At 59.2% G+C, this 27,890-nt stretch overlaps 3 protein-coding genes across 6 annotated transcripts; 2 read left to right on the forward strand and 1 right to left on the reverse strand.

The window, feature by feature from the left end:
• Positions 1-220: 220 nt before the first annotated feature.
• On the forward strand, positions 221-5,813 carry LOC131495157 (cytochrome P450 11B1, mitochondrial-like). Its single transcript, XM_058699965.1, has 9 exons — positions 221-513; positions 902-1,057; positions 2,067-2,266; positions 2,396-2,599; positions 2,833-2,987; positions 4,005-4,171; positions 4,601-4,679; positions 4,777-4,974; positions 5,210-5,813. Exons 1-9 carry the CDS (start codon positions 275-277, stop codon positions 5,321-5,323), a joined length of 1,512 nt encoding a protein of 503 aa, XP_058555948.1. The 5' UTR covers positions 221-274; the 3' UTR covers positions 5,324-5,813.
• A 1,050-nt stretch (positions 5,814-6,863) lies between these two features.
• On the reverse strand, positions 6,864-20,403 carry GML (glycosylphosphatidylinositol anchored molecule like). The gene is made up of 5 exons (XM_058698967.1): positions 20,291-20,403; positions 18,742-18,824; positions 18,086-18,193; positions 9,857-10,044; positions 6,864-7,082 (listed from the first exon to the last, which is right to left on the reverse strand). Exons 2-5 carry the CDS (start codon positions 18,803-18,805, stop codon positions 6,864-6,866), a joined length of 579 nt encoding a protein of 192 aa, XP_058554950.1. The 5' UTR covers positions 18,806-18,824; positions 20,291-20,403.
• Positions 20,361-27,884, forward strand: LOC131494732 (lymphocyte antigen 6K-like). 4 transcript variants are annotated; one of them, XM_058699284.1, is made up of 5 exons: positions 20,361-20,544; positions 25,418-25,513; positions 26,265-26,369; positions 27,528-27,580; positions 27,683-27,884. In XM_058699284.1, the coding sequence occupies exons 1-5, from the start codon at positions 20,454-20,456 to the stop codon at positions 27,785-27,787; spliced, it is 450 nt and encodes a 149-aa protein (XP_058555267.1). In that variant the 5' UTR covers positions 20,361-20,453; the 3' UTR covers positions 27,788-27,884. The 4 variants fall into 4 exon arrangements, with proteins under 4 accessions (XP_058555267.1, XP_058555266.1, XP_058555268.1 ...); XM_058699283.1 differs by having other exon boundaries at positions 27,528-27,884; XM_058699285.1 differs by having other exon boundaries at positions 20,466-20,594; positions 27,528-27,884.
• The last annotated feature ends 6 nt before the right edge of the window (positions 27,885-27,890 follow it).

Genomic DNA, 27,890 nt, shown 5'->3' on the forward strand with positions numbered 1-27,890 from the left:
GGGGAGGAGGGAAGTGCTCACCACCCGGCCAGCCCCACTCAGCCCCCGATCCAGACCCTGCCCTGCTCTCCACATCCAGCAGCCAGCAGGCCTTGCGAAATCGTGGCACAAGGTGCCCATCCGTCTCTTCTGGAGGCCTCCAGCCCTGACCCCCGCTCCGGGTCTCCTGGCCTGGTCCAGGGACAACTTGTCCCATGACGCGATCAGGCCGCAGGCCCAGGCCTCCAGCAAGATAAAAGAATTGCGCTGACGGGGGGGCGGAGGGAGCAGCAGGATGGCATTCGGGGCAAAGGCACGAGTGTGGCTGGCAGGGCCCTGGCCGTCCCCGGGCAGGGCACGCGCACCGGGCGCCGGAGCCGCTCCGGCCCCCAAGGCGGTGCTGCCCTTCGAAGCCATACCGCGCTGTCCCGGCAACAAGTGGACGAGGTTGCTGCAGATCTGGAAGGAGCGGCGCCTGGAGAACCTTCACCTGGAGGTGCACCAGCTCTTCCAGGAGCTGGGGCCCATTTTCAGGTAAAGGCCTCCCCGCCCACCTCAGCCACAGCACCTGTGCGGCTCTCCCTAGCGGCTGGGGAGTCCGGGCCGGGCGCACTGCCGCCTGTGCTCTGCGTCCCCCGGGAGGCGGGGTGGGTGCCGAGCAGCGGGGGGTCTGGGCCTGGCACCCGGAGACTGCGGCTCTTGGGGAGGAGGGAGCACTCCCTGGCCGCGGCTGAGAGGGCAGAGCGCGGACAGCAGAGCAGGAGAGGCTTGGGTCAGACCGCGGGAGGGACTGCCCACTCCGGGAGAGGCCCAGTCCGGGGGAAGGGACAGGCCCGTGGGAGACGGGCCGCCTTGGTCCCGCACAGGGAGGCCTGGGGGGAGGCACGGGTCCCCCAGCAGGGCTCTGAGCTTCGTCCCGCAGGTATGACGTGGGAGGGACACGCATGGTGCTCCTGATGCTGCCCGAGGATGTGCAGAGGCTACAGCAAGTGGACGGCCATCAACCGTGGCGGCCGCCCCTGGACCCCTGGCTGGCCTACCGACAGCATCGAGGGCACAAATGTGGCGTGTTCTTGCTGTGAGAGGGAGTCTGGGCGGGCAGGGGCGGGGAGGGGCGGGGCAGGGCTGATGGCAAGCGGGCCTGCCCAAGGCCCGTCCAGTTTGGGACGGGAGAGCGGCCGCCGGCTCCCGCTGGGTGCCCACCCCTTGGGGATCATATGTGTCCTGGGGCTGAGGAGGGGCAGCGGGGCCACGGCCTCAGAGAGGAGGACGGATGATCGCTGCCATCAGGGAGCCCCCAGGCTGCACAGGCCTCCGCGGACTCCCCGTGCGGGGTGGGCTTCTCCCTTCCTACAGGTCAGGGCGGGAAGCCCAGGGCAGCGGGGAGGACAGTCGGGGCTAGGGGCTCGGGAACGTGTCAGCATGTGCTGGGGCCTGAGGACCCACTGGCATTGACTAGAGCCCAGGTGGCTGAGGAGGAGAGAGGCCGGGGCTGGGGAGGGGGGGTTGGGGAGAAGGGGGACGGGGCAAGAAGGCACCTTTGCCCAGGAGCTAAGCTGTAGGTGGGTGTGTGTGTGAGCACGTGTGTGTGCGTGTGCGCGCGCGCGCGTGTGTGTGTGTGTGTGTGTATCCTCTTGGGTGGACAGGGGACTTGGGACCGGCCCAGAAGCATCATTCTCAGAGCAGGGAGGGTTGGAAGGAGAAGGTTGCGGGGGCCCCTCACTCTGGAGCTGGCTGGCCCACCTCTCCCCTGCCTTCAGGAACAGGGAGAGCCCGGACAGCTGCTGACGTGCCAGCCAAGGGGCCCGCCGGTGTGCGTGAACAAACTCCACGAACCCAGGCGGCGCTGCCAGGCAGAAGTTCTGGGCTCAGCCCCACCTTCCACGGGGGCACCCTGGGCCCAGCACACAAGGCCTCCCTGTGGGAAAGGGCTGGCGCTCACGCCCCCAGGCAGGCGGCCTGCCCCCTGGGACCAGCGGGCCGCTCCCTGCCTCGCCCCTTCCCCTTGGAGACGAGGAAGATGGGTCCAGGGCTGGCCCCAGGCTGCTGACTCGGGCTCCCCTGAAGCGCCTCTCTCTGCTCTACAGAAACGGGCCCGAATGGCGCATGAACCGACTGAAGCTGAACCCAGACGTGCTGTCGCCTCAGGCCGTCCAGAAGTACGTGCCCATGGTGGACTGGGTGGCAAGGGATTTCTCGAAGGCCCTGAAGTCGCGAGTGCTGCAGAATGCCCGGGGGAGTCTGACCGTGGACATCCAGCCCAGCATCCTCTACTACACCATAGAAGGTCCGCGGGGTCAGGGTGGGAGGGAAGGGGGGTCAGGGCTCGGGGAAGCCGGGACCGGCCGGGGACGGGGCTGAGGCCCCCGTGACGCTGTCGGCCACCCTGGGCTCAGCAACCGTTCCCTGTCCACAGCCAGCAATCTAGCCCTTTTCGGAGAGCGGCTGGGCCTCCTTGGCCACAGCCCAAGTCCTGCCAGCCTGAACTTTCTCCGGGCTTTGAAGGCCATGTTAAAGTCTACCGCGCAGCTCATGTTCATGCCCAGGGTCCTATCACGCTGGACAAGCACCCAGCTGTGGAAGGAGCACTTTGAGTCCTGGGACTACATCTTCCAGTATGGTGAGGGCCAGAGACCGGGCAAGCGTTGAATGCCAGGGACACCAGGGTCCCCGGTTTCCTGTCACCACAGGCTGGGGGAGGGCTGAGGTCACCTCGGGGGCCTTTGTGGCCCCGAGAGGCTTGGCGGTGAGTCCGGGCCGGGCCGGTCCTGAGCAGTTGGCACGGGGCAGGCGGGCTGACGGGCAGGGGCGTGAGGAGAAGTGCCCCGGCCCCTGTCTCTCCGTGCCCCACAGCCAACAATGCCATCCAGAAAATCTACCAGGAGCTGGCCCTCAGCCGCCCGGAGCACTACAGCGGCATCGTGGGGGAGCTGCTGACGCACGCGGACCTGAGCCTCGAGGCCATCCGGGCCAACTCCATCGAGCTCACCACCGGGAGCGTGGACACGGTCAGGACAGCAACCAGCCCTGCCCGAGGCCGTGGAGCCTCCTGACCCCAGGCTGCGTGCCCCCGTGCCCGTGTCTCCTGCAGGCTCCTGTTCTGAGCTGACAGAAGGCTCTGACCTAGGGTGGGGGGCCCGGGAACCGACCCTCAAGGGAAGGGGTCTGCAGTTCCCCGAGTGGGATGCCACACTCTAGGCCCAGTGCAGGGTGGACGAGCCCAGAGACATGAGCAGCACAGACACCATTCAGTCGCCTGGGTCCTGGGAAGAGGGGAAGGGCCGCGATGCAGCTGGAGGGCTGCCTGCACCAGGAACCCTTCCCAGGCACAGAGTCCATTTGGCCCCAGGTCAGAGATGCTTTGGAGGTGACGGGCGGATGACAGAAAGGGGCGCACAGGGCTCCAGCTTGTGCGAGAGAGAGCAGATGGCATGCAGCCTGGGGGTGGGGGCAGGCCGCAGGGTGTGGAGTGCAGCCAGAGCCTCCTGGCCCTCCACCCCAGGTTCACGCACCAGCATCTGTGATGTCCTGCTCTGGGCCGGGCACCCGGGGCTCCGAGAAGAGGCACAGGCCTGCGGTGGAGAAACTCCCCAAATTGGCAGCCGACTCAGGGGCCGGGGCGGGCCGTCCATGTTCCGACCACAAGGTCTGGGCTGACCTGCCTGCGGGTGTCCGGGCGACAATCCTACCGGGTGCCAACGGTTTGGGGCAGTAGAACACCCCCCCATACACAGCCCTGAGAGGAAGGACCCCAGAGGAGGGTGAGAACCAGGCCTCGAAGGGGCTGGAGAAGGCCTGATTCTTTACTGAGCCTGGGCACACCTTCCCTGAGGGAGTCAGGTGTTAGGTTTTAGATCCTGAGGTCCCAGATCCCTGGGACGAGTCCTCCTCCGGGCGTCCACGTCACCGCGGATCTGAGGCGACCCACCCCCGAGGGAGGACCGTCTTCCGGGGTGGAGAGGCCCCGGGAGCTGAGGTGCGTGGCCTGGGCCGAGGTCTGAGCCCTGCACCCGTGGCTCCTGCAGACGGCCTACCCCCTGTTGATGACTCTCTTTGAGCTGGCTCGAAACCCTGAAGTGCAGCGGGCCCTACGCCAGGAGAGCCTGGGGGCCGAGGCCAGGATCTCGCAGGATCCCCAGAGCGCAACCTCGGAGCTGCCCCTGCTGCGGGCGGCCCTCAAGGAGACCTTGAGGTGGGTGTGGCGGGCCCCGGCTGCCGCCTCTGTCCTGGCCCCAGTGTCTGGACAGCAGTGCTGGGAGCCTGCGGCCAGGTCCTGGGGCTGAGAAGCGGCTTCGCCCAAGATGCCACCCTGTACCTCGTCCTGTTCTCCCGAAAGGGTTAGGGGCTCTTCTCCCCCTGGGATCCCACTTCAATGCCCCGGGCACCGTCCTCGGCCGTGTCCGCCGTGTCCGGGGGCTGCTCAGGCTCAGGGAACTTTGTCTGACTCAGGAGGTGCAAGGAAGCAGCTCCTCGTGATCTAGGCTTCCCGGTGCCAGAGGCGACCCGGGAGGGGGGCTGGCAGCTCCCCCAGGCCGGCGCATCCTGGGATAGGAAGGTGGCCGAAGGGAAGCGAGGGTCCCAGGGACAGCTGAGGACCCTGTCGGGTGCCCCCCATCCGCAGGCTGTACCCCGTGGGGATGTCTGTGGACCGCAAGGTGGCCTCGGACGTGGTGCTGCAGAACTACCACATCCCGGCAGGGGTGAGTGAGGCCCCGCAGCCCCTCCGGCAGACGCCGAGCCCGCCTGACCTTCTCACTCCTGGGGCCTCCGACCCCGCCCCTCCCCACCTCTCCGCAGACACTGGTCAAGGTGCAGCTCTACTCCCTGGGTCGAAACCCCTCTGTGTTCGAGAGGCCCGAGTGCTACCATCCCCAGCGCTGGCTGGACAACAGGGGCTCTGGCACCAGATACCCACACCTGGGCTTCGGCTTTGGTCTGCGCCAGTGCCTGGGGCGGCGCCTGGCAGAGACAGAGATGCTGCTGTTGCTGCACCACGTGAGGGGGCCCGGGTGGCCCGGGGGCGGAACGGGATGCGACCGGGCAGGGCGTGGCCTGCGGGTGGGCGGGGCCTGGGGGTGCCGGGTGGCCTGCTCGGGGACCACCGGCCTCTCCTTCTCCTCCGCTGCGCCTGCGCCTGACCCGAAAGGCAGGGTCCAGAAAGGCGAGGGAAGGTGGACCAGGACACCGGGGTTGACCATTTGGCCAGGTGGAACCCGTGCCTCTGTCCTAGGTGCTGAAAAGCTTCCTGGTGGAGACGCTCAGGCAGGAGGACTTAAAGATGACCTACCAGTTCGTGTTCGTGCCCTCCACCCGCCCCCTCCTCACCTTCCGGGCCATCAACTAGTCACGTCACCGCGCCGTCGGGCCGGCAGTGCTGCCAGCCCCCTTCCGCCTGCCCCCGGCCACCCTCGTGTTCTCCCACGGACCCTGCTTCCGGAGCCACAGCACTGTCCAGCCGGCGCCTCGCACCGAGGGGCAGGGGGATGAATCTGGCCGCAGGTCCTGCCTGTGAGCCCAGTGCCACCAGCGCCTTCTCCAGCGAGGAGCGCCATCGGAGGGCCTTGGCCCCCGTAGCCCCCAACACTAGCTCCAGGGGCTTCAGATCCGCCCCCACCCCCACCTGCCTGTCCAATCTCATATCCCCTCTGTACTCAACCCGCCCCCACGCGGAACAGACAGGTTGGCGCCCCTGTCCTGCTCACCGCCACTCCAAAGGCCAGACTCTTTGTCTGCATTGGTCTTGCCAGCCTAGACCTTGAAGCGGGGCCATGAGTCGTCCCCCTGCCTGCTCTGCTCAGTCCACTTGGGCTCCTCCCGGCCCTGCCAGTGCTCTGGGACTGTGACTGAAGCACCCAGCCAAGGGCCTGGGTAAGCAGGCCAGGAGTATTGTTTCTTACAATAGCCACCGAGCAGCTGAGGTGGACACCTGGGCCCATGAGACTCCTCTGAAAGCAGGGAGGATGGTGATCTCCCCTGGCGGGCTGCAGGGTGACCACAGAGAAGCCACCTCAGCCAGGCACAGCCACACGCTCCCTTTAACGAAGCCGTCTGTGTGCCGTGCCCGGCTGGCCTCCCACAGTGGCCCTCGGGACAAGGGCCACCCCTGACCTCATGGGAGGAAGGGGTTTTGGACAGCTGTGAGGTGGCTGGGATCTCCTAGATGGCAGGAGCGAGCAGCCTGTCCCACGCTGCCTGCGGCCAGGTGACACCCCCGGCGTGGAAAGGGGCCTGGAGGCAAGGGTGAGTGGTGGGGCGGCTCTGCTCCCCCTCCTTCCCCACCCCCACCTCACCGGGGGAGAACTGGGCACTCAGCTCACAGCAAAGCAATGACGGAGGGGCCGCACACGTGCCTGGGCCAGCCCCGGGCGCCCGCCGAGTGGCCCGCGGGCGTGTGTTCCCTGTGCGGACTCCCTGGAGGAGGAAAGAGCGTGCGCCCTCCTTGCTGGGCCCGGTGCAGGAGGGCTGCTGCCTGGAGGAGGTCTTCTCCGTGCCCCAGCCAGGCGCAGCTGAAGGGCACGTGGAGGCAGGAAGAGAGGGCCCTGGGGACTCTGGGGGCACACGGGCACAAGCTGGAGCTTGGGCTTGCCGCGCCGGCCCAGCCCTTCTCCCGCCGAGCTGTGAGCTCTTCCCGTGGGCACTCTATGCAGCCATTCCCCTTTCACAGGCCCCAGGGAGGCAGGTCGGCCTTGGGAAAGGGCAGCTGCTTCAGTAGGCGCTCAGCAGGGGGATCGTGGCTCCTGCCACTGCCAAGTCTCCTTCCCTGAGGCCCTGCCCTGTGGGGACACCTGCTGGCTGCTGGCGGGCAGGCCCGGAATCCAAACTGCTCCCCTGGAGGCAGTGTGTGTGAGTCCCTCTGTGCAGCGGGGCACAGGCTCTCCTGATCTTCATGGCAGCCCTGGCAGGTGAGCACCGGGACTGTCCCCGTGTCGCCCGCGGCAAAGCTGAGGCTCAGAGAATTCGTGCAGCCGCACGGCCTCGCAGCTCGTCCCTGGCAGAGATGCCAGCGGAACGCCCGCCGCCGGGCCCTCCTCTCGAGGCCTTGGTGCCTCCTCCGCCTCCAAGGACCTTGGATCGAGAGTGGCGTCACACGTCTTGCAAACATCCTGCAGTGAAAGCGTCTCCGGGTCGTCTCCTGCTTCTCTGTGCTCCTCCAGCCGTGCTGTATGAGTGCTTCGTGGGGGTCCCTTTTCGTGTAACCTGCGTGCCGTCTCCTGAGGTTTGGCTGTGGGTGTCCGTTGGGCTCTTTCTCAAAATCCTTCCTCTTACCTGGAGACACCGTGCTTAAGAATCATCATCTTGTGCCTTGTCATTCTTTCCATACACAAATAGCCTTGCCTTTAAAATCCGTGACCTCCGAGGGCGGCTGGGTGGCTCAGTCGGTGGTACATCCGACTTCAGCCCAGGTCATGATCTCATGGTTTGTGGGTTCGAGCCCCACGCGGGGCTTTGCACTGACAGCGTGCAGCCTGCTTTGGATTCTCTGTCTGCCTCCCTCCCTCTCTCTCTTTCTCTCTCTCAAAAATAAACGTTAGCAAAATCCTCAAAAATAAAGTAAAATTCAAATGAAATGAAATGAAATGAAATAAAATAACAAAACCCTGACGTCCACTCCCGGGACATCTGGTCTCCCGGCAGGTGGGGCCTGGGCCCAGGCTGTGCTCCACCTGAGCCTTTAGGTGGCCTCTTCCTGTTACCTGAGCACGGTCCCTCGCCCAGGGCCACGTTTGTGTGAATTACTCAGCCTGGGAGGGCCCCCGAAGGCTCCACTGGTGCGAGAAGGATCCGCGTTCTCAGGCGGGAACGTAGTCCTCCTCAGCCCCAGCCTCGTGGAGCTCAGCTTCCTTCTCTTCTCCCGATGCTGCTGGACAGAGTTTCTGCACCACGTCGTCCGTCCTCCGCAGTCCTGCCTTCCTGTGGGCTTCTGGTCCCATCTTCTGACCCTGCCTGGGCCTCTGCCTCGCATCCTTTCCCTCACAGAACCGGACCCAAGCCCGTCCCCGGGGCTGCTGTGCGGGCTGCTCCCTAGTCTGTGATTCTTCTCATTTAGGGAATTAGAGGGGGCCCTCTCTTTTTTTTTTGGCCAGCCCAGACACGCAAGTTTTCTTGTACGAGTTTGTGATTATGTATAGTTGCTGGAAGGGGAGAGACTTCCAGAGCATCAGCCTCATGATTTCACCAGAGTTTGCACACCCTCGCTGGGGCACAGAAGTGGAGGGTTGGCGTCGGACGCTCTCGTGGCTGCCCCGGGGGAGGACCGGGCTGACCGTGCGTGTGGCACCGCCTCACCGCTGCTGACCTGAAGTCTCACTTTCTTTGCAAGTGTTTTTTCACTTTCCTGCAGAAATAACTGCCTTCTTTGCAAGAGAGGTCCTATGCTTCCTGGCTGTTGGCGGAAGCCCGTTTCTCTTTTGGGTATAAAATGTTCTGTAATTAAATAGTAGTGACACCTCAACATTGTGAATCTAGTAAAAACACTGGAATCTTGGATTTTCTGTTATGGTAGTTTTGTCTAATTGAAGCTCTGGTTTGATTTAAAGGAGAAGTAAGGACGAGGGTAAAGAAGGTGACACTTTTCTGTTCCCCTCACACCTCTTTTCTGAAACCACCACACGTGCAAGGAGAATGACAACCTCAGCACAGAAGTCTCCATGCCATTTCAAGGTGGTCACCAGCAGACTCCCAGCCTCTCCCCCTGCTCAAATGTCAGCACCTGGGAGACCTTCTAGCCCTGGTGGGAGGATAGGCCCAACTTTGAGGGAGGACTGCGGCTCGTGCACAACTTGTCTGATTGGCCCACACCGGGCACCGGGCACCGGGCACAGTCTCTAACGTCAGGCGGTGATATCCACGTGCCACCTCTTGCCCAGCTCCCTCTCGGCTTCCATCGTCCCTGCCTTAGAACTAAAGCACAGAGTCTCAGGTGGCCTCGGGTGCCCGTGGTCCGAGCATAGCTGGGACCTCTCTGAGTGAACTCGTACACTCTCCCCCATGACTGTTTGCCTTTAATTAAAATACTTAGTCTCTTGGGGTACCTGAGTGGCTCAGTTGGTTGAGCGGTTGCGCGTCTGACTTAGGCTCAGGTCGTGATCTCATGGTTCCTGGGTTTGAGCCCAGCATGGGGCTCTGTCTCCCTCTCTCTGCCCCTCCCTGCTCACATTCCCATGCATGTTCTCTCTCTCTCTCTCTCTCTCTCTCTCTCTGAAAAATAAACTTAAAAAAATACTCCATCTCTGCATGCTAAAGCAACAAGATGTTTTGGTCTATTTGCAAGATGATGTCTAAAGAGGAAGAAACAGATCAAATGCTAAAACCACAAACAAATCTCTAGGTAAGCAGTACCCAAGCAATAATGTTCTTTATTTCTCTCTTGAAATAAGCTGGGAAAGGGTTACTGGTCCACCTGGGGCCCTGTGGGTCAGTATCCTTGGCTCACAAGGGAGGAAAGGAGAGTGAACTTGCCCTGAGGAATGAGGGAAGGGATCAGACCCTCCCAGAGGGCTTCTCATGTCAGTGTATGGCTGACCAGGATGGAGGCAATGCTCAGGGAAAATGGTGACTCCCCCACGTGTGCCATTGCTACTACACGCTCCTCAATTATATCCTCATGTACAATATCCTTTTCTTTTTTTTTTTTTTTTTTTTTTTTTTTTTTAATTTTTTTTTTTTTTCAACGTTTTTTATTTATTTTTGGGACAGAGAGAGACAGAGCATGAACGGGGGAGGGGCAGAGAGAGAGGGAGACACAGAATCGGAAACAGGCTCCAGGCTCCGAGCCATCAGCCCAGAGCCTGACGCGGGGCTCGAACTCACGGACCGCGAGATCATGACCTGGCTGAAGTCGGACGCTTAACCGACTGCGCCACCCAGGCGCCCCTACAATATCCTTTTCAAGAGAAATAGGACCTCCTTCATTGCAATTAATACTACCACAACAACGAACAAAATAGGAACTATTAGTTTTAAAAAACTGTGATCTTGGTGCTTCAGCAGGCACTTCGCTTGGATACACAAACGTGCAGTTGCTCGTACAGTTCTTGTAAACAAGTAGCTCCCGACTGTTCAAACCTTAAAAAGTAGAGATGAAAATCATTGATTTCAGGTTTTCTGCTCACAAACAAGAAAGCACAGTTCACCCAGTAACTAGTGTTATACATCCCCAGATGTGACTACGTTGCCTCGAATTTTCACAGATAAAGAACACCCAAGAAAGGCCACCAGAGGGTCTGTTTCCTCCATGGACAACTTCTCCTGGAGATAGTTTTCTGTCTACATGGCCATCTCATCTCTGCCTCTGGCTGTCTCTAAATAGTATCAAGGTGCCTTGGCACATGGCTGCACAGACGAAATGTCCTGTTCATTATTTGTCCTAAGAATCTCAGGGCTCTAGAAAGAGAACAGAGGCCAAAGAAATGTTTCACTCATGTCTCACAGGATCACACAGACCCTGAAGTGGAGTCCATGTGGCCCTCAGCTGATTTTCTGAGACTCAGTGTGGCCCCTCTAGGACGAGCTCCCGCCTGGAACCCTCGGCCAGGTGTTCCCAGCTCCTGGCCCAACATATAAACCTCGATGCACCCTTAATGCCAACCTGCGCCCCAGCACGGACAGGGTGCTCCACCGCAAGCAGGGTCCCACAACTACTGTGATTACCTTCACTGGTAGGCTCACCCAACAGCCTTGGCCAACCACCAAGGCTGAGTCCTTAAGATGCACAAGCATGTGTATCTTGGCCATGTGAGCAAGGCGCCATCTGAGGCCTCCTTAGAGAGTCCCTGAGTTAAATTCTTCGGCGCTCACTCACCACTTCTGCTCCCTTGTGACCCCGGTGTTTACCCGATACTTTCTCCCTGGAACTTGCCACCGTTGACGTTTCCACTCATGGCTCTGAGGTCAAAGGAAGGAACTCCCAGCTAAGCTCCCGTCACTTGCTTGTCTCTATTTGCCACATGAAGGGTTTCTGGAAGTCCAACGTTCTACGCAAGAGTGCACACTCATAAGCCAGCCGACAGCTGACTGGATTTCAGGAAGTGCTCATACCCATGGAACCGGCACGAGCTCCAGAAACAGAACTGGATTAAAAACTACCGAATTCCCGCCTCTGTTCTGCCATCAGGCACTAAAAGCAGCCAAGGCTAAAGATAAGAAATGTCTGGATTTCCAAGCCTATGTGTTAGTTTTGTCTGTTTTTGCACTTTGTGAATATGAACTCCTGTACTGTCTGTTTTGGGGTCTGGCTTCTTTTCTCTGCTTTGTGTTTGGGAAACCTATCCCTGATGTGGCCCAGTGCTGTGTATGGTTTACTCTCCCCTTTGTACACTTTTCCACTGATGAACATTCCATGGTTGACTGCTGATGGGCGTTAGCATTGTTTCTGCCTGTCACCTCCCCCAACGAGCTCTGCAGTGAATATTCTCGTCCTCACACGAGGTGAGCGTGTGTGAGTTCTTGACATGGTGGTAAATGCTGAGTCCTTAAGATGCATACATATGGCTTTAGCAGAAGCTGCTGAAGAGGTTTCCAGAACGGGTGAACCTATTTATACTCCAAAGGATCGTGTCCAGCTCAACATCTTGCCACCACACAAGTAGCCATTTGTGAATGTTTAGTCATTCCTTTTGGTGTTACCATACCATAGTTCTGAGTTTCATTTCCACGAGAAACGTTCACGTTGGATGACTTTTCTTATATTTAGTACCCACTTGGATATCATTTTTGGTAAACAGCCTCAAGCCTTTGGCTCCAATTTCTATTGGATGGTCTGCTTGCTCAAGTAGTGATTCGTAGAAGAAGTTCATTCCATATACGGAATATAAGCCCTTGAGCAGACAGTGTCTTAAAGGGTCTTCTCTTCATCTGTGGCATCTGTACACTTACCAGTATCCTCTCGGGGGCAGAAGTTGTGAATTTTTATGTAATCCCATTTACCGATTTTCCTCATCAGTGATCAGCACTATATTGTTCAGGTGTCTCAAATTCTTAATTATCCCAGGGACACATTCTTCTACATTTCCCTTCCAAAAAAATAAAGCTCATGCTTTGTTCTTTTACTATTTACATGGAGATCTAGAAAGCACCTGAAACTATTTCTGTTCTGTAAATCACGTGTATAAGATCTCCTCCACCCACCACTGGTTAGTGCCAATGACTGTCTTTCCCCACAACCTTCCGGGTCAACATTGTCAGAAAGCACGTGGCTTTTTCTGAGACCTCTTTTCTCTACCGTCGGTCTATTTTTCAATCCCAACACCAACACCAGACCATGTGCATTGACGAGACGAAAGAATCTTGTGTAAGAGTCCAAGTTCTCTGTTCCTCTCTTCTTCCACGAGATTGCCTTGGACATTCCTAGCCCCTAAAGTTCCATACACATTTGAATATTTTGAATCAGCTTGCCCCCACCCCCACCCCAACACACACACACTAACCTGGTGAGACTCTGACTGGGATTTCATGGAATCTGAGGATGAACTTGAGGAGAACAGCTGTCCTACCTCTGCTGGGTTGCTCCATCCAGAACCGTTGGTTTAAGTCCTTCCATTTCACCTGTTCACAGCTTCGATATGGAAGTCTTGCAGAAATCTGCCTGCGTTTGTTTCCAGGTATGTGGTGGTTTTCAAATGCTATGTGTGTTTTTGCACATTTCATTTTCCACGTGTTCATTGTTGTTGTATAAATACACCATGGGTTTTTTAATTTGATTTTTGAGTACTGACCTTGTATTTCGGGCCATTGCCCAAGGCACTGCTTATGTCCAAAGTTCATCATCTTTGGTGAATAGTAGCTGCTTGCTTCCTATTTCCCAGCCACTGTGTGTATCATTTCTTCCTGTGACCTATTAATTCCTGTGCCACCCATAATTCTGCTTCATGGGAGTGGAGGTCGTGACAAGAGGCCTCTGACCCCACTTTCACCTCAAGGGAAAAGTGTTCCAGTATTTTCCTTGGGACAGAAAATGTCCTCTCGTCTTCCATTTCCTCAGTTTTTTTGTTTAATTTGGAAAGGATACTGGATTTCATCAGTTTTCAGCATCTGTGGCTGTGATGTTTCCCATTTTCTTTGCTAAGATGGTGAACTGAACTAGTGGGTTTCAATTGTAAGCCACACTGCAGTGTGTGTGTGTGTCTGTGTGTTCTAAACACCTACACCCAGGCCCCTCTTGTCTCTCATCATTTGCCATCCTATCGCACATTTTCCCACACTTTATTCAGATTTCATTCTTCTCCCCTTAATGTTCTTTTCCTGTTCCAGGATGGCATGCAGGATACAACATTCCTTTGGGTGTGGTATAGCTTCTCCACAGTAGGATTCTCTTGGTTCGGATCTGGCTAGTACCGCTGCAGCTCTAGTCACAGGAGAGGTTCGTCTGTGGTTTCCATCCTTCCAACGTCCTTCCTAGGCTTTGTGTTGGAGTCAGACTGTCATCATGAATGTGTTGGGGAGCAATCCTCCTCCTTTATTATCTGGAAGAGTTTGTGTAAGGTAGGGTGATTTCTCCTACGAAGCTAGTGGACTTTGCCAGAGACGCTATCTCTAGTTGGTTTTCCAGAAAGGATTTCCGGGTTCTCCAGGTTTTCCATTTCTAGGTTTTCCAGAAAGGATTCAGGGCACTTCAGCTTTACAATCTCATTGTGGGTCAGAGCCAATTCAACTGTGTTTTTCAAGGTGTGATTCATTTCATCACGACTCTCCAATGTGTCACAGGAAGGCTATCATAGTGGCCTCTTGTTTTCTTTACAAGGGAAAGAAAAAAGTGGCCTCTGATGGATGCCCCTCCTTTGCATTTCTGATAACGAAAGTGTGAATTTTACATTTCTGCCTTTGAGCTCCCCTACCCCATTTTACCCATACTATGAATCCCTCCAAAAACCAACTGTTGGCTTTCTGGGGATTCTTTCTGGGTTTTCGTCTTCCCATTACAAGGATTTCTGCTGTCTTCCTGACATTCCCTACCTCATTTCTTTGGGTGGATTTCCTATTCTTCTGTCTTCCTGAGTGGAAGCTTGGGGCCTTTGCACGCGTTCTCTCTTCTACGAGAGGCCGAGAGTGTCTATTTGCACTCTCGACTCTGCTTTCGCTGCACTGCACTCATTTTCCCCACGTCCTAGCTTTAGAATCATGGAGTCCTTCTTCTTTCCTAACTTCCATGTGGCTTCTCTTTGGGTCTTTGGTTATTCAGAACTGCTCTGTGTGATTATAAGCAGTGGAGGTTTTCCCAGTTCCCTTTGGCGTCACGATTTCTAGCTTAAGTCCACCGTAACAGATAAGGAACTCTGCAGAAATGCCTTCCTTTGACACGTGTAGATGCTTGCATTAGGTCCTGGCATGAACTCAGTATTGCAAACATCATTAGCAACCTTGTAAAAAAGTGTGTATTGGGTCATGGGTAGCTCTGCTGTCACACATCATGAGTATTCCTCCTTCGTAACCAGTGTCCTTCAGACCTTCTGTAGCAGAGGGTGGCAAACAAGAGCCCGCGGGGCAGTCCCAGTCCACCAGCTGTGTCTATGGGTAAAGATCTGTTGGGACATAGGAACGATCACTCTGTTTACCCACCTCCGTGGCTTCTCCTACCCCCACACAGGCAGTGCGGGGCACTTGCTATGAGTCTAGGTGGCCTACTACTAGGCAGGGTTGCTTCTGATCCTTTATAGAAAGAGTTGGTCCAGCCTGGCTGAATGGCTCTGGTAAGTTTGGGGTCCTTGCTCTAGCACCTGGAAGCCATGGGCAGCGGTATGTTAACGACAACGCTGTGACCATGCCCTACCTACAGTTCCTAAGCTCTGGGGCCATTTTTCGGTGGGGCCCTTCCTCCTGCATCATCGGGCGTGTGTGCACTTCGATGCTGGTGTCTTCCCGGCTGTCTCACCCTTTCGTCTCCATCCAGTGCTGTTCTGCTCTTCACACAAGCAACGCCCTTGAGTTCACGTTAGCTTTGCCTCACTGCGTGACTAAGAGCTTGGGAGTCGGTATTTACGTTGTATACCATGTTCTGTATTTTATTCTCAGAGTTTTTATGTTCTCATTTCAAAGCGTGCCTCTATGAAGCAACACATATGAATTTTGTTTGTTTGAAAATCATGGGTTCCTACTTGTAGCCATTTTAATATTAGTGTCACTAACGATCCGTTAGATCTTAAATTGCTTTTCTGATGTTCGGTGTCTTACTTCCGATAATTGTACCTTCAAAACGTTTTCAGGAAATACGAAAGCTCCCGTGCACCTGGACTCAGTCACTTCCAACGGTACCTCGTGACCAGACAGCAGTGCAGCAGCGCGACTAGGGCAACGGCTCTCAAAGCGGTGACAGGGAACACCAGGCTTACACCACAGTCATCCCTCATAGGGACACACCCACCCCTTTCCCACACAAATGCCTGGCCATTGACTCCCACAAAACGATTCTGGGGTCTGCATCTAGAAGTTGGTCATTTCTAGGATGTCTATAAGAGGAAACATGGACAGTTACCTCTGGAGCTGGCCCTTTCTCGTTCCCCGTGTTTCCCAGGACACTCATTCAGGATAACGGAGCAGTGGCTGCCCTGCTTACTGCCGAGTAACGCCCATGGCGGACTCACCACGGTGTCTTTACCGTTCAGGTGCTCCAGGATGTCTGGGTTGCTTCAGGGATCGAGGTGCTACAAACCACTCCGGGACAAACATCCATGCATGGTTTCGCACAGGCGAAGTTTCAACTCTTCTGGGAAAACCCCCAGAAATGCAATTCGGGGATCGACGGTAGCTGCATGTTGTGTTTTTTTTTTTTTTAATTTTTTTTTCCCAATGTTTTTTATTTATTTTTGGGACAGAGAGAGACAGAGCATGAACGGGGGAGGGGCAGAGAGAGAGGGAGACACAGAATCGGAAACAGGCTCCAGGCTCCGAGCCATCAGCCCAGAGCCTGACGCGGGGCTCGAACTCACGGACCGCGAGATCGTGACCTGGCTGAAGTCGGATGCTTAACCGACTGCGCCACCCAGGCGCCCCTACATGTTGTGTTTTTAAGAAACCGGACCGCGTTTGCCATAATTTGTGGTCCCATTTTTCACTGTCACTGGCCAAATACGAAAATCTGATTTCTTTACCGTCCTGGCCAGCCTTTGGTGTGGCCACTGTTTTTGACTTCGGTCACTCTGATTAGACATACCTAATCGTGTTTTCAATTTTAATTTCCCTAATGACCAAAGATGTCGACCATCTCTTAGAGGCTTACCTGCTTATCGGTGCCGGCTGGCGATCAGAGGGACAGTCCAAAACCAGGTCCATTTGACGCTGAGGCGAGGCGGGGCGGGGCCAGGGGGACGAGCCCAGTTGGCAGGAAAATATGGATGCCATGCTTCTCTGCCCCCGACCCCCTGTCTCGGCTCACGCACAGGAGACTCTCGTGAAGATGTCTGAGGTGTTCACCCACACACCTGTCGCCTGTGCAGGCCAGCGGCCACGCAACTGCTACCTTCCTAGGAACTGCTCGTGGGCAACGGGGCTGATGGGATGGACGTGAAGCAGGATGAAGTGTGGAGACGCTGGATGGGGTCCCCTGGCGTCCATCACCGCAGAACCATCACGACCTTCGAGACCCACCGTCTGCTTCACCTCAGCCCTGCAGACCTCACGCGGGCTCTCCCAGGGCCAAGTATAGCTCAGAGCCACACAGGGAGAGAGGCTGGGAAACAGAGCCCAACGCCCCCTTCAGAAGCAGCCGTCCCAGCGCGGCAACCCGCCACCCACCGGGGTCTCCCAGAGGGGCAGCAGCGGAGCTCTGATGGCGGCTTCTGTTCCTCCTGTGGTGCAAGTGCCTGAGGAGCTTTGACTGCCAAGGCACCCACCTCAAGGACGGCTCTCTGGGGGAAACACCACCAGCCGCTGGACTAGATACAGAGCCCGCACCCCCGCACCGCTACCGCCCGAGGCTCCTTCGTCCCAGGGCTCTTGGTGGGGCTCCAGAGCTGACCACGGGGTCGCTGGTTTCTCTTCTTCTCGCGTTTTAGAGTCCTGCCCTCGTGTTGTAAACTCACCAATGAAGACGGGCCCGGGAAAACCCAGATGCCCCCCTTGAGCCCAGAAACGGCACTCCCAGCCCGTGCATCTCTCGTCCCACCACGACTTGGCCGTGTGCCTTGGAAGCTCCAGGACTCGTGAGCCACAGCCCTGTGGGTTCCCAGTTCCTGACGGCCGCGCCGAGGGCGTCCTCAGGCATCACAAGAACCACGAGGGCCAGTCCCGCCATATCGTTGCACGTCGACAGGCCGAGACCTGCACACAACAGGTGCCCGCTGCAGGAACCCGGGACAGATTCCAGCTCCTTCCTGAGTTCCAAAGCCCCAGATGCCCACAGGGTAGGCCAGCCGGTACCACCGAGAGGAGGCCGAAAGAAGACCGTGTTGCGGGGAGCTTGGAACACAGAATGGCACGTTAAGGTGCAAAGAGACACTGCGGAAGGCCAGGGGCCAGAGGACAGGCCCCCGGCAGGGCCCCACACGGGGCCACTGCCTCCCTGCCAGGCCCTGCACTGGCTGCAGCCTCCCAGGCTCATCGAATGGTCACCGGCCTCTGGCCGACCCTGTGCGTCAGCTTAGGGCCCTGGCGAGCGGGACGCCTTTCTCAGGGCACCTGAGCCTCTGAGTAAGAGCCAAGAGCACCCTGAAAAGTCACGCTAGCCCTGAGCCCACACTTGGCCTTGCCCTCCGTGTGCAGTAGTCCTTGTCCTGAGAAGTCCGCAGGATGCCCGCTTTTCGGGCCTGCTTAGCTGGAAGCCCTCCCCCCACCAGCCCGAATCAAATGGGCAACGAGGGACCGCCCGGGCGACTCGGGGGCGTCAGCACCGCCACCAAGGACTGACACGGAGCGGAGGCCTAGGGTCTGGCAACCCCCCACGGTGCACGTGGACCCTGACAGCCCCACCTTGCGGGGTGCCTGGCTCTCCAGGATGGTGCACGCCGGCCTCTCCTGGGGCTGAGCCTAGAGGCTGGGGTGGGCTCTCAGGATGGGGACAGAGCAGGCCAAGGGCCACGGGGCTGGGTCCAAGACAGAGCAGATCAGACAGCTCCCTGAAAGTGCTCAGGTGGGGTGCCTAATTCACAACGTGCAAGGAAGACAAACAGGTACTTACGAACAGAGATGGTCATACAGCGCCTGAGGTCTGTTGGACACAATGTCATACTTGTACAAAAGAAGCTGTTGATGGTCCAACAATCGTAGCATTTCAGATTATAGGTCCCTGAGGAAACAGTAAGCAGCATCTGGCTCCAGTGCCACGAGCACCGACCACCGTTACCCGCTGGCTGTGCCCTCCCCCTGCCTTGAAGGACTTCTGGAGGCCTCCACCGCCCGGCCCTCGACGGGCTCCGCTCTGGCCAGGGTAGCTTCCGGGCAGAGACCAGGTCCACGCGGGAGTCGTCCCTGTTCCCAGAGACAGACGCCGGCGAGCACCGCCAGGGAGCCGGCTGAGGGGACCCTCTGCCCCGCAGATGACGGCCCCTGTGCCCAAGAGAGCCTGGCAGTCAGAAAAGGCCAGCGCCCTCCCAGACTTCCCTGGAGTCTCCAACGCTGCCCTTCCCAGGTGAGGGAGGGCCGAGCTAGAAACGCCCTCCCGACCCTCACGTAGCTCGGGGACCCTTCCAAACCCACCCTGTGCCCACCAACTGCACTGACATCGGGGGTCCCGGCTGCCTAAGGTGACGGAATCCCACCCAGACCCTTTCTCTGACCCTGGATAACAGTAAAGTCTCATCACTGGGAAGACAGTGAGAGGAATTGATACTTAACAAGCTTTAGCCAGGGTGACCTGAGGCAACCAGATGACAAGGAGAAAGGCCCAGAGGAGCATCATCTCCTGGAGGAACTTGAACCTATAGGTGAAGAGACCGGGACACACGTCAGCAGCCTGCATGTCACAGAGGCCACCTCACAGGATGCGTGTCTGCAGGACCCACGTGAGCAGGGTGCGGGGATCCTGGAGGGAGGCTTTGGGGTCCACCAGCGTCCACCAGCCCCTCCCAGCTCCTCTCCCCACCCGCTCCTCCCCTGCACCTCCCCTCCTGGCTCCTCCCCCCACCCACACCTCCCCTGCACCTCCCCTCCTGGCTCCTCTCCCCACCCGCACCTCGCTGCTCAGCAGGCAGGGCTCTGCCAGCTCCACCGGGCTCTACAGGCAGCAGGCAGGCCTTTCCATACACCCCTCAGGCCTCCTCCTGCAGGATGTCACCTGGGGCTGCCTCCACTGGGAGCTCAGCCGAGGTCCCCATGCCCCCCCCCCCCAACAATGCTTGTCCGGATGTACTCGCTGACCCCGACCTCAGGAGCAGCTGGGGAAAAGTGCTGGGACACTGTCCACGAGGCGTTTCCAGCTCCTACAGGCGATGGACAAATGCGGGGCAGCACGCGGTGACCACCCGGCTCCCTTGGAGGCCGGCGGCCTGACTTGCGCAGTGGCCATAGTGTGCGCCAGAACGTTCCGCTGCCCCCCACCCCTCCCGCGGAATCGGGTGGCCCTGAAGCGCGGGCGGGGGAGGGCCCGGGGGGCCCCACACCTGAGCCCTGACCCTGGCCCATGCTCCATGCTCCAGGATCCCCCCAGGCAGTGCCCGCTTCCGCACAGTGTTCCCGTGGGGGCCCATCTGCACCCCCAAGTCTGCGAGCCCGGGATCCTGAGGGAAAACTGCTTCCCGCCCCCCCCCCAACACCTGGGCGGGAGCACCTGCCCGAAGGGGACACCGGTCTGGGGGAGCTCCTGCCTGAGGGGGGAGTGCTGTCTAGGGGAGCACCTGCCTTGAGGGACTCCTGTCTGGGGTTCACCGGCCTGGGGGGGGGGGGAACACCTCTCTTCGGGAGCACCACCTGAGTGGGACTCCTGTCTTGGGAGCACCTACCTGGGGAGGACACTTCCTTGGGGGAGCCCCTGACTGAGGGGGGACACCTGACTGGAGGGACACCTGCCTGACGGGGGACTCCTGTCTGGGGAGCACCTACCTGGGGGGGGACACCTCTCTGGGGGCGTACCTGCCTGAGGGGAGACGCCTGTCTGGGGAGCACCTGCCTGGGGGGGGGACACTTCTCTGGGGGAGCACCTGCCTGAGGGGGGACGCCGGTCTGGGGGAGCGCCTGACTGGGGCTTGGGGTGGCGCCCGTGTGGGCGGTGCCGCCTCACCCGCCGTGTCCCCACCCCGAGAGGACCCGGGCAGCCCAGCAGACCCCCGCTGAGGGCCCGGGACAGGCGCCCACGGTGCCCCCCGCCCCCCACCGCCCTTTCGAACGCCGCCCCGCAGGCTCCCTGCGCCCTCCGTCCCCACGCGTCCCCACGGCGACCGCAGAGAACCTTCTGGAACCCTGGGCGGGCAAGGCCTCCAACCGGCGGGCTCAGCAGTGTGAGCGCGAAGACTCTCCGGGCCGCAGCCGCGCTTCCCACGGCCGGGGCGCGTCCGCAAGGGAGGGGTCTCCGTCGCTGCGCGCGGGACTCCCGGCAGGCCCCGCGCCCACGCATGCGCACGCGCACACTCGGGTTCCACAAGGTTCCACAAGCCCTGAAGGCCCCACTCTCAGAGAGTCCGGCGGCGCCAGAGGTTCCGGAAGGTTCGGGGCTCACCTCACAGGCGGGCAGCGTGGAAGTTAATTGGCAGAAGGTTGGACGCGTCCTGGGGGGGGGGGGGGGGGGGGGGCTGGAAGGTTCCAGAAGGCCTGGCGAGTCTCAGTAGGGTGAAGGGTGACGGGAGGGGCGTCGATATAGGGTCCAGGAGGTTCGGGGCGTGGCCCAGGGCTGGCGTGGGGGGTGCTTGCAACGGCGGGGGGCGCGGAGGGCGGGGTCCTGCCGGCGCCCCTCAGTCCCACGGGCACAACCGGCGCTGCCACTGCCACTGCCGCTGCCCGGGGGTCCCTGGGCCCCTGGAGTCCCCGCCCCGCCCGGCCCGCACCGCCTGGACCTCTTCTCCCCGCAGTTTCTGCGCTTTCTTCTTCCAGGCCCTTTGTGCGGGGCCCAGTTTGATGTCGTGTGTTTAGTTTCGAGAAGGAAAAGCGGCTCCTTGACTGCGACCCTCAGCCTCCTGGAACCTTCTCTGACCTCCGCCTGCAGAGCGTGCGCTTCCTTCCCGGCGCTGGGGCCGGTCCCGTCGGGCTTGGTTTTGTCACTCGTCCCTCGCGTGGCTGTCCCTCGCGTGTCTTTTCCGCGGGGACCGACGGGGGCGGGTCCCGGTTGGAAGAGCCTTCTTACTCCGCAAGGCCACCTTTTCCTGCCTGTCCTTCCGGGCCTCCCTGCTGGTGCCGCTGTGCTCTGGAAAGGTCTCTGGCTGGGTCCCGCCAGTTCCAGGGACGGAAATCTCCCCGCCTCCCCGCCAGACCCTCCGGCTGGAGCGGGCCCTGCCAGGTGCCTGGGGGGCCATCCTGGAGGAGAGGGCCAGGGTCTGCGTTCAGGGCCGCCGAGGGAGGGGAGGGCGGGGGTGGCGGAGGGGCACGTTTGCCCATCATCTGTAGGAGCAGGAAACGTCTGCGTGGATAATGTCCCAGCACTTTTCCCCAGCTGCTCTTGAGGTCGGGGTCAGGGAGTACATCAGGACAAGCATTGTTGGGGGGGGCATGGGGACCTCGGCTGAGCTCCGGGTGGAGGCAGCCCCAGATGACTTCCTGCAAGAGGAGGCCTGAGGGGTGTGTGGAAAGACCTGCCTGCTCCTGGCAGTGCCCGGTGGGGGAGCCTGGGACCTGCTGGGCAGGGAGGTGCCCGTGGGGAGAGGAGCCTGGAGGGGAGATGCAGGGGAGGTGTGGGTGGGGAGAGGCGCCAGGAGGGGAGGTGCAGAGGAGGCTTAGGTGGGTAGAGGAGTCAGGAGGGGAGGTGCAGGGGAGGAGCTGGTGGGGAGAGGAGCCAGGAGGGGAGATGCAGGGGACGTGTGGGTGGGGAGAGGAGTCAGGAGGGGAGGTGCAGGGGAGGTGCGGGTGGGGAGAGGAGCCAGAAGGGGAGGTGTAGGGGAGGTGCAGGTGGGGAGAGGAGCCTGGAGGGGAGGTGCAGGGGAGGTGTGGGTGGGGAGAGGAGCCAGGAGGGGAGGTGCAGGGGACGTGTGGGTGGGGAGAGGAGTCAGAAGGGGAGGTGCAGGGGAGGTGCTGGTGGGGAGAGGAGCCAGGAGGGGAGGTGCAGGGGAGGTGCGGGTGGGGAGAGGAGCCAGGAGGGGAGGTGCAGGGGAGGAGCTGGTGGGGAGAGGAGCCAGGAGGGGAGGTGCAGGGGAGGTGTGGGTGGGGAGAGGAGCCCGGAGGGGAGGTGCAGGTGGGGAGGGGAGCGGGGGGGCCTGTGCAGGGGGCTGCTGGATGCTGACCCTCCGGGAGCTGCCTTGCACTCTGCTGATGTGCACCGAGCCTCTGTGCTCAGTGCATGTGGCGGAAAAGGTGTGGACGTACAGAAATCGCAGATAAATGTGTCAAGAGAGCTTCCTCGCAGTTTTTTTTTGGTTTTTTTTTTTTTAGCGTGTGTTTGAGTTTTTATTTACTGCGATGTTTGAAACGTGATGGGATTTCCACTCCAAACGTATTGCTATATTTTATCGTGGACTCAACGCCGGAAGAGAGATGAAGTCAACAGAGACCACACTGTGTGGCGGGTGTCATGGGCGTTAAAAAACTGCAGTCTGGGGCGCCTGGGTGGCGCAGTCGGTTAAGCGTCCGACTTCAGCCAGGTCACGATCTCGCGGTCCGTGAGTTCGAGCCCCGCGTCAGGCTCTGGGCCGATGGCTCGGAGCCTGGAGCCTGTTTCCGATTCTGTGTCTCCCTCTCTCTCTGCCCCTCCCCCGTTCATGCTCTGTCTCTCTCTGTCCCAAAAATAAATTTAAAAATGTTGAAAAAAAAAATTTAAAAAAAAAAAACAAAAAAAAACAAAAAAACTGCAGTCTGCTGTGCTTCGAAGGGGAGCTCCTCCAGCCACCGGGTTCGAGGTTGGCAGACGTCGTCTTCCGACACCTGAAATGGTTTTTACGCTCTTTCGCTTGGGTGGTTCGATGTGAAGTGCACGGAAAGCCCTCTTCTTGTTTCTTGGCACATCACGTGCGTTGTTTCTTCCTCCGGGTTCCGGAAAGCTTTCTCTGTGATTTTCCGTGCTTCGAACACGCCTCGGTAGAGGTGGTTTTGTGTGTGTGTATTTGTTTGTTTCGGGGGTTGTGCCCGTCCTGTTCTCTAAGCTGCCCGAGTCTCCACAGCGATGTCTGTCAGGACCGCTGGAAAGCCCTTAGCCAGTATGGTTTCAGGGATGCTTCCGTGCCATCCCTCCTCCTCCTTTTGGTCTTTCGGGGAGCTGGGCGTTACCGAAAATAAGCTCGTCCCACGGTTCTTGGACATCCTGTTCCGTTTTCTTGTTGTGTTTGTCCTGGCGTTTCAGGCAAGGAGATTTCTACCGACCCATCTTCAAGTTCGCGGAGTCTCTCTGCGGCTGTGTCGAGAGCAGTGGTGACCCACCCGACACATTCCTCATTTTCATCAAAAAAGACGTGGTTTTTGAGTTCGAGCCCCACGTTGGGCTCTGTGTGTCAGGCTGACAGCTCAGAGCCTGGAGCCTGTTTCGGATTCTGTGTCTCCCTCTCTCTGACCCTCCCCCGTTCATGCTCTGTCTCTCTTTGTCTCAAAAATAAATAAACAAAACAAAATTAAAAAAAAAAAAAACACGTGGTTTTGCTTCCTAGCATTCCCATGTGACTCTCAGAGTTTTCCGTCCTAAGCTCACATTGCGTATCTGTTCTCACGTGTGGTCTGCCTTCTCCACCGGCGCTCTTAGTGTCCTGGTCCTAGTCATTTCACATCCCCTCTCTGACGACGGTGACGCGTCCGTCACCTGTGTCACATCCTCGTGCTGGCTTTTCCTCTGTGGACGGTTTATCTTGGCTCCGGGCATGCCTTGTGTGTCCGGCTGCCGGTTGGTCGTGTATTGTGGGTTGAGAGGAAGCGCGGTAAGCAGGCCCTGAGAGCGAGCACTCACCTTACGGCCCCGGGGCCTGGACTCTGTGCCCAGTTTGCTGTAGCTGTCGTCGCCTTAGGTTGTACACTCTTGAGTGTCCTTGTTTTCGTCTCCCGCTTTAGCCTCGAATCTTCCTCACGCGTTGCTCCTTGGAGGGAGGGCGTGTTGTGTGGCACTGTCGGCTGTCACCCACTCAAAGAAAGAAAGGGCTCGGAGACGAAGTGCTGGGGGCTGGATGGAGACTCTGTGCGCTCGGGAGACCCCCCCCCCCCCCAGCCCGGGGACGGCTCTTCCTGCTCCGGCACTCAGCCTCCAGCCCTCTGTCAAAATCACAGTGAAGTGCTCCCACCGGCCCGTGGTTCCCGCAGCTTCTGCTCCGGGTGAGTCTATGTAGGGTTGCCTCGCGGGGCATACCCGGCTCGCCAGACTTGGGAGCGCCAGTTCTGTGACCTCAGTTCTCTGACGGGCGCAAGACGTGTTGTTGATTTTCGGTGTGGCCAGTGTTTGCTTTGGGGAATGATGGTTCTTTATCCATAGGACCGACTACTTCTGCTTTCCTCTGTCTGATCTGATGAGGCAGCAATGATGCGACCGAAACCGGGCCACGAAGGGAAGGACAGGAGCACGGGCTCACTGCTTCGGAAGCGGTCCGTTGTGACCCAGGGTGATGGTGGGAAGGGTGGGGTGCCGTTGAAAAGTGACACCCCGGGGAGCAAATATTACACGACAAAACAGGAGAAAGAGAGTTGTTTCAAGAGATGTAAGCATAGGGGCGCCTGGGTGGCTCAGCGGGTTAAGCATCCGACTTCGGCTCGGGTCGTGATCTCAGGTCTGTGAGTTCGGGCCCCACGTCAGACTCCGTGCTGACAGCCCGGAGCCTGGAGCCTGCTTCGGAATCTGCGTCTCCCCCTCTCTCTGCTCTTCCCCGCTCGTGCCCTGTCTCGCTCTCTCTCCATCAAAGATAAATAAACGTTAAAGAAAAGACAGAGATGTAAGTATTAAGGTAAAACTCAAACAAACATACAACATGGGGCTACCGAGAGAAACCTTAAAAAGAAGCGTGTACGCGTCACTTAAAGACACGACCAGCTGCGCGTATAATGATCGACATACCTAATAATCTTCGCGCAGAGAGCGTCTCGGAGGGCGTTCAAGCCAAACACACCAGTCCCTGAGTGAGCGTCCATGGCTGCACTTACTTCTCATCTGCTGGGAAGGCCTTATAGGGCCACCCCTGGCATGTTTTGCTGTCAAGGGAGGGGTGGGGCCCGCGCAGGGTGGGTTCAGGAGACCGTCCTGGGGGGCTGGGGTGGGAGCAAAGGGTGACGGTGCCAGAACTGGGATCTGGTGGGCGTGTATGCTTGGGCCTAAACTGGGTCACAGGACTAGGGAATGGCCAGTAGCCGTCCACACTCTTCAAGGGAGCGCCCTGCCTTCCCTGGGCCCACGGGGTGGCCTCCCAGGCGGCCAGGTCTGACCCTGGAGCCACAGAGCTGACCGCGTGGCCTCACTCCCCGTGTCCAGGGCCAGGCACCACGGAAACGATGATTCTCTTTGCTTTGCTCCTGGTCACGGACCTGCCGCGGGTGGAGACAAACGTCACCGTGTCTGGAAAACAAGGTAAGTCTGGGCCCCTCGACCCCCTGGGCTGGGAGAAGGAAGAGGGCCAGAATGCCTCTGCAGACACGGGGTGGCCACCCATGTCTGGACCCCGCGGGGGCCCCAGGGCAGTGGCAGGCACAGGGGTCAGGGAGCGAGAGAGCGTCAGGAGGGCAGCCTGTGGATTTGGACACCCGATGGGGGAGCCTCTTGATTTGGGGCGCCCCTGCCGAGGGCCGGCAGGAGTGGCCGGGATCCTGGCTTATTCCCCAGCACCGCGCTGTCCCCTCAGTGTCCCTGCCTTCCTGGGAGACATCAGGCTGGGCGCCTCGCGTGGCCCGGCCCTCACAGGACCATCCAGGGCTGTGTCAGAGAACTGGAGCAGCCGCAGAAGGGTGACCCGCTTGTCCCCGGGAAGCGGGAAGCGAGTCCTGCCCTAATGCGGACCAGGCAGCGGGCCACACCCAGGGGAGGGGATGCAGGGCCTGGGGCGGGGGAGGGAGGAGTGGGGAAGGTGAGTGGGAAGGGCCCTGGAAGGCAGATTGCAAATCTCTTGAGCCATTGAACTTGAGGTGCCGTGTGTGCGTGTGTGTATGTGTGTGTGGGTGCGTGTGTTGAGAGGTAGGGTGAGGGTAGCCCAGGGGAGAATACAAGGACTCGGGACCCTTGGTTTTGTGCTCCCTGGAGGAAAGAGAGATGGGGGAAGGGGCGGTGCTCACCCGATCAGCCTGGAGAGCGGTACTATTTCACTCTGGTTTTCTTCCCCTTTCAGCTGCAACCCTGAAGTGTCACGTCTGCGAGATAGAGAATAGTTTCGGTTGCACAAATCCATCAAACTGTCCTAGGGATTTTCACTTTTGTACTTCCGTCGCCGTGAGTGAGTATCTCCGTCCATCCCGGGTTCACAGGAAAGTCGGTAAATCCTTTCAGCACTTGGGGTCTGTGTAGGTTTTCTCAACAGAGAGTAACTAATGTAATCACGTTCGTTCAAGAGAAACGGAGGAAAGTCCTGAGACGTCAGAACACAGGCAGGTGACAGGCCAGCTTGCGTGAGAGCAGTGCCGACGGGGGGCGGGGCGCCAGGACTGGACGCGATGGAATATTGGGGTGCAGGAAGAAAAGCGTAGGGGTTGTGTATTCATTTTAAATGAACAACGAAAGCCTTCATTTCAACCGCCCCACGGAGAAGTGCTGTTACGAGAGGGGTACGTGATGAGGGGTGGGGCTTACGCTATGTTCTGGAAGGAGTGTTGTGTGCTTTAGGACGGGTGGAGACCACCTCTCTGTTTCGCGTATGTCACCCGGGAGCTCCAGGCCGCATGAAGCCCCCGAAGGGGAGTGCGGAGGCCCAGCAGCGCCCAGCGCTCGGAGGCAGAGGGTCAGCCCCTTCCGGCGGGTCCGCGTTCCCGGAAACACGCGGGGTGCCGAGGGGGTGCTTGGGACTCGCGCCAGCCCCGCGTGAACGTCATCACCGCCTAGGGAAAAGCGATTGTCACCGTGAACCACAGATGAGGCGAAGCCAGCAGCGTGGCCCCGCGGCCCGGGCGGAGCCGGGCCGTGTACAGCAGGCTCGCGGTGACAGCGCCGGCCCAAGGGGAGGCCGGCGCCGAGCCCCGGGCAGTGGCCAGGATGGGCAAGAGCCCCTCGCTCCCCTGCCTGTCCCGTGGTTACAAAGTCCAGAGCGACCTGGTGGTGAGCGGTGAGGCCTGGGAGCCTGTACGTCCCCGGGCGGAGAGCCCCAGACCCGGGCTCCCCGTGCACGTGGACAGGCCAGCCGGGGAGGGGCGGGGCAGGGCGCATCTCGTGGTCACACCGCACGCAAGCCACCCCCGCCCCAGAAGCAGCCGTGAACACAGAGGCCGGACCCTGTCCTGGGCGGTGGCTCCCGACCGCCCCGTAGACGAGGGGCCTCTTCAACCGTGGCCTCTGAGCGGGGGCACCGGAAGGTCGGGCTGGGACGGGCACAGGCCCCAAGCGCTTTGGTGTCGCTGCTCTCAGTTCGCGTGGTGCCTTTCTCTTCTTCACTTCCTGTCAGGAATCTATCCGCGTTTCTTCTGTGTTTCGAAGCAGTGCTCCAGGTATTGTCCAGTAAGTGCTCCGTTTGCTCCGGGACTCAAGTCCTTTGTCCTCGTCGAGCCTATGCCCTTCCTGTACGCGCACTGCTGTTCGGAGTTCTTGTGCAATACGCAGGAACCGAATATCCGCGAGCCGGAATTCAGAGAAGGCGGACGAGCAAGCCGCTTGAGGAGCAGCGGGGCCTGGCTGGCCGCCTCCCTGACTCTGTCCTCTGGGTGAGGGGCCTCGGGCGGTGCCTTGGGAGCGCGGCACCGATGACCCGGGCTCGCCGCAGGTGCTGGGAACCTCAGCATTAAACCTGTTTTCCGCTGGTTAACGCGTG

The sequence above is a fragment of the Neofelis nebulosa genome, chromosome 14, assembly GCF_028018385.1.
Source record: "Neofelis nebulosa isolate mNeoNeb1 chromosome 14, mNeoNeb1.pri, whole genome shotgun sequence".
NCBI classification, from domain to species: Eukaryota; Metazoa; Chordata; class Mammalia; order Carnivora; family Felidae; genus Neofelis; species Neofelis nebulosa.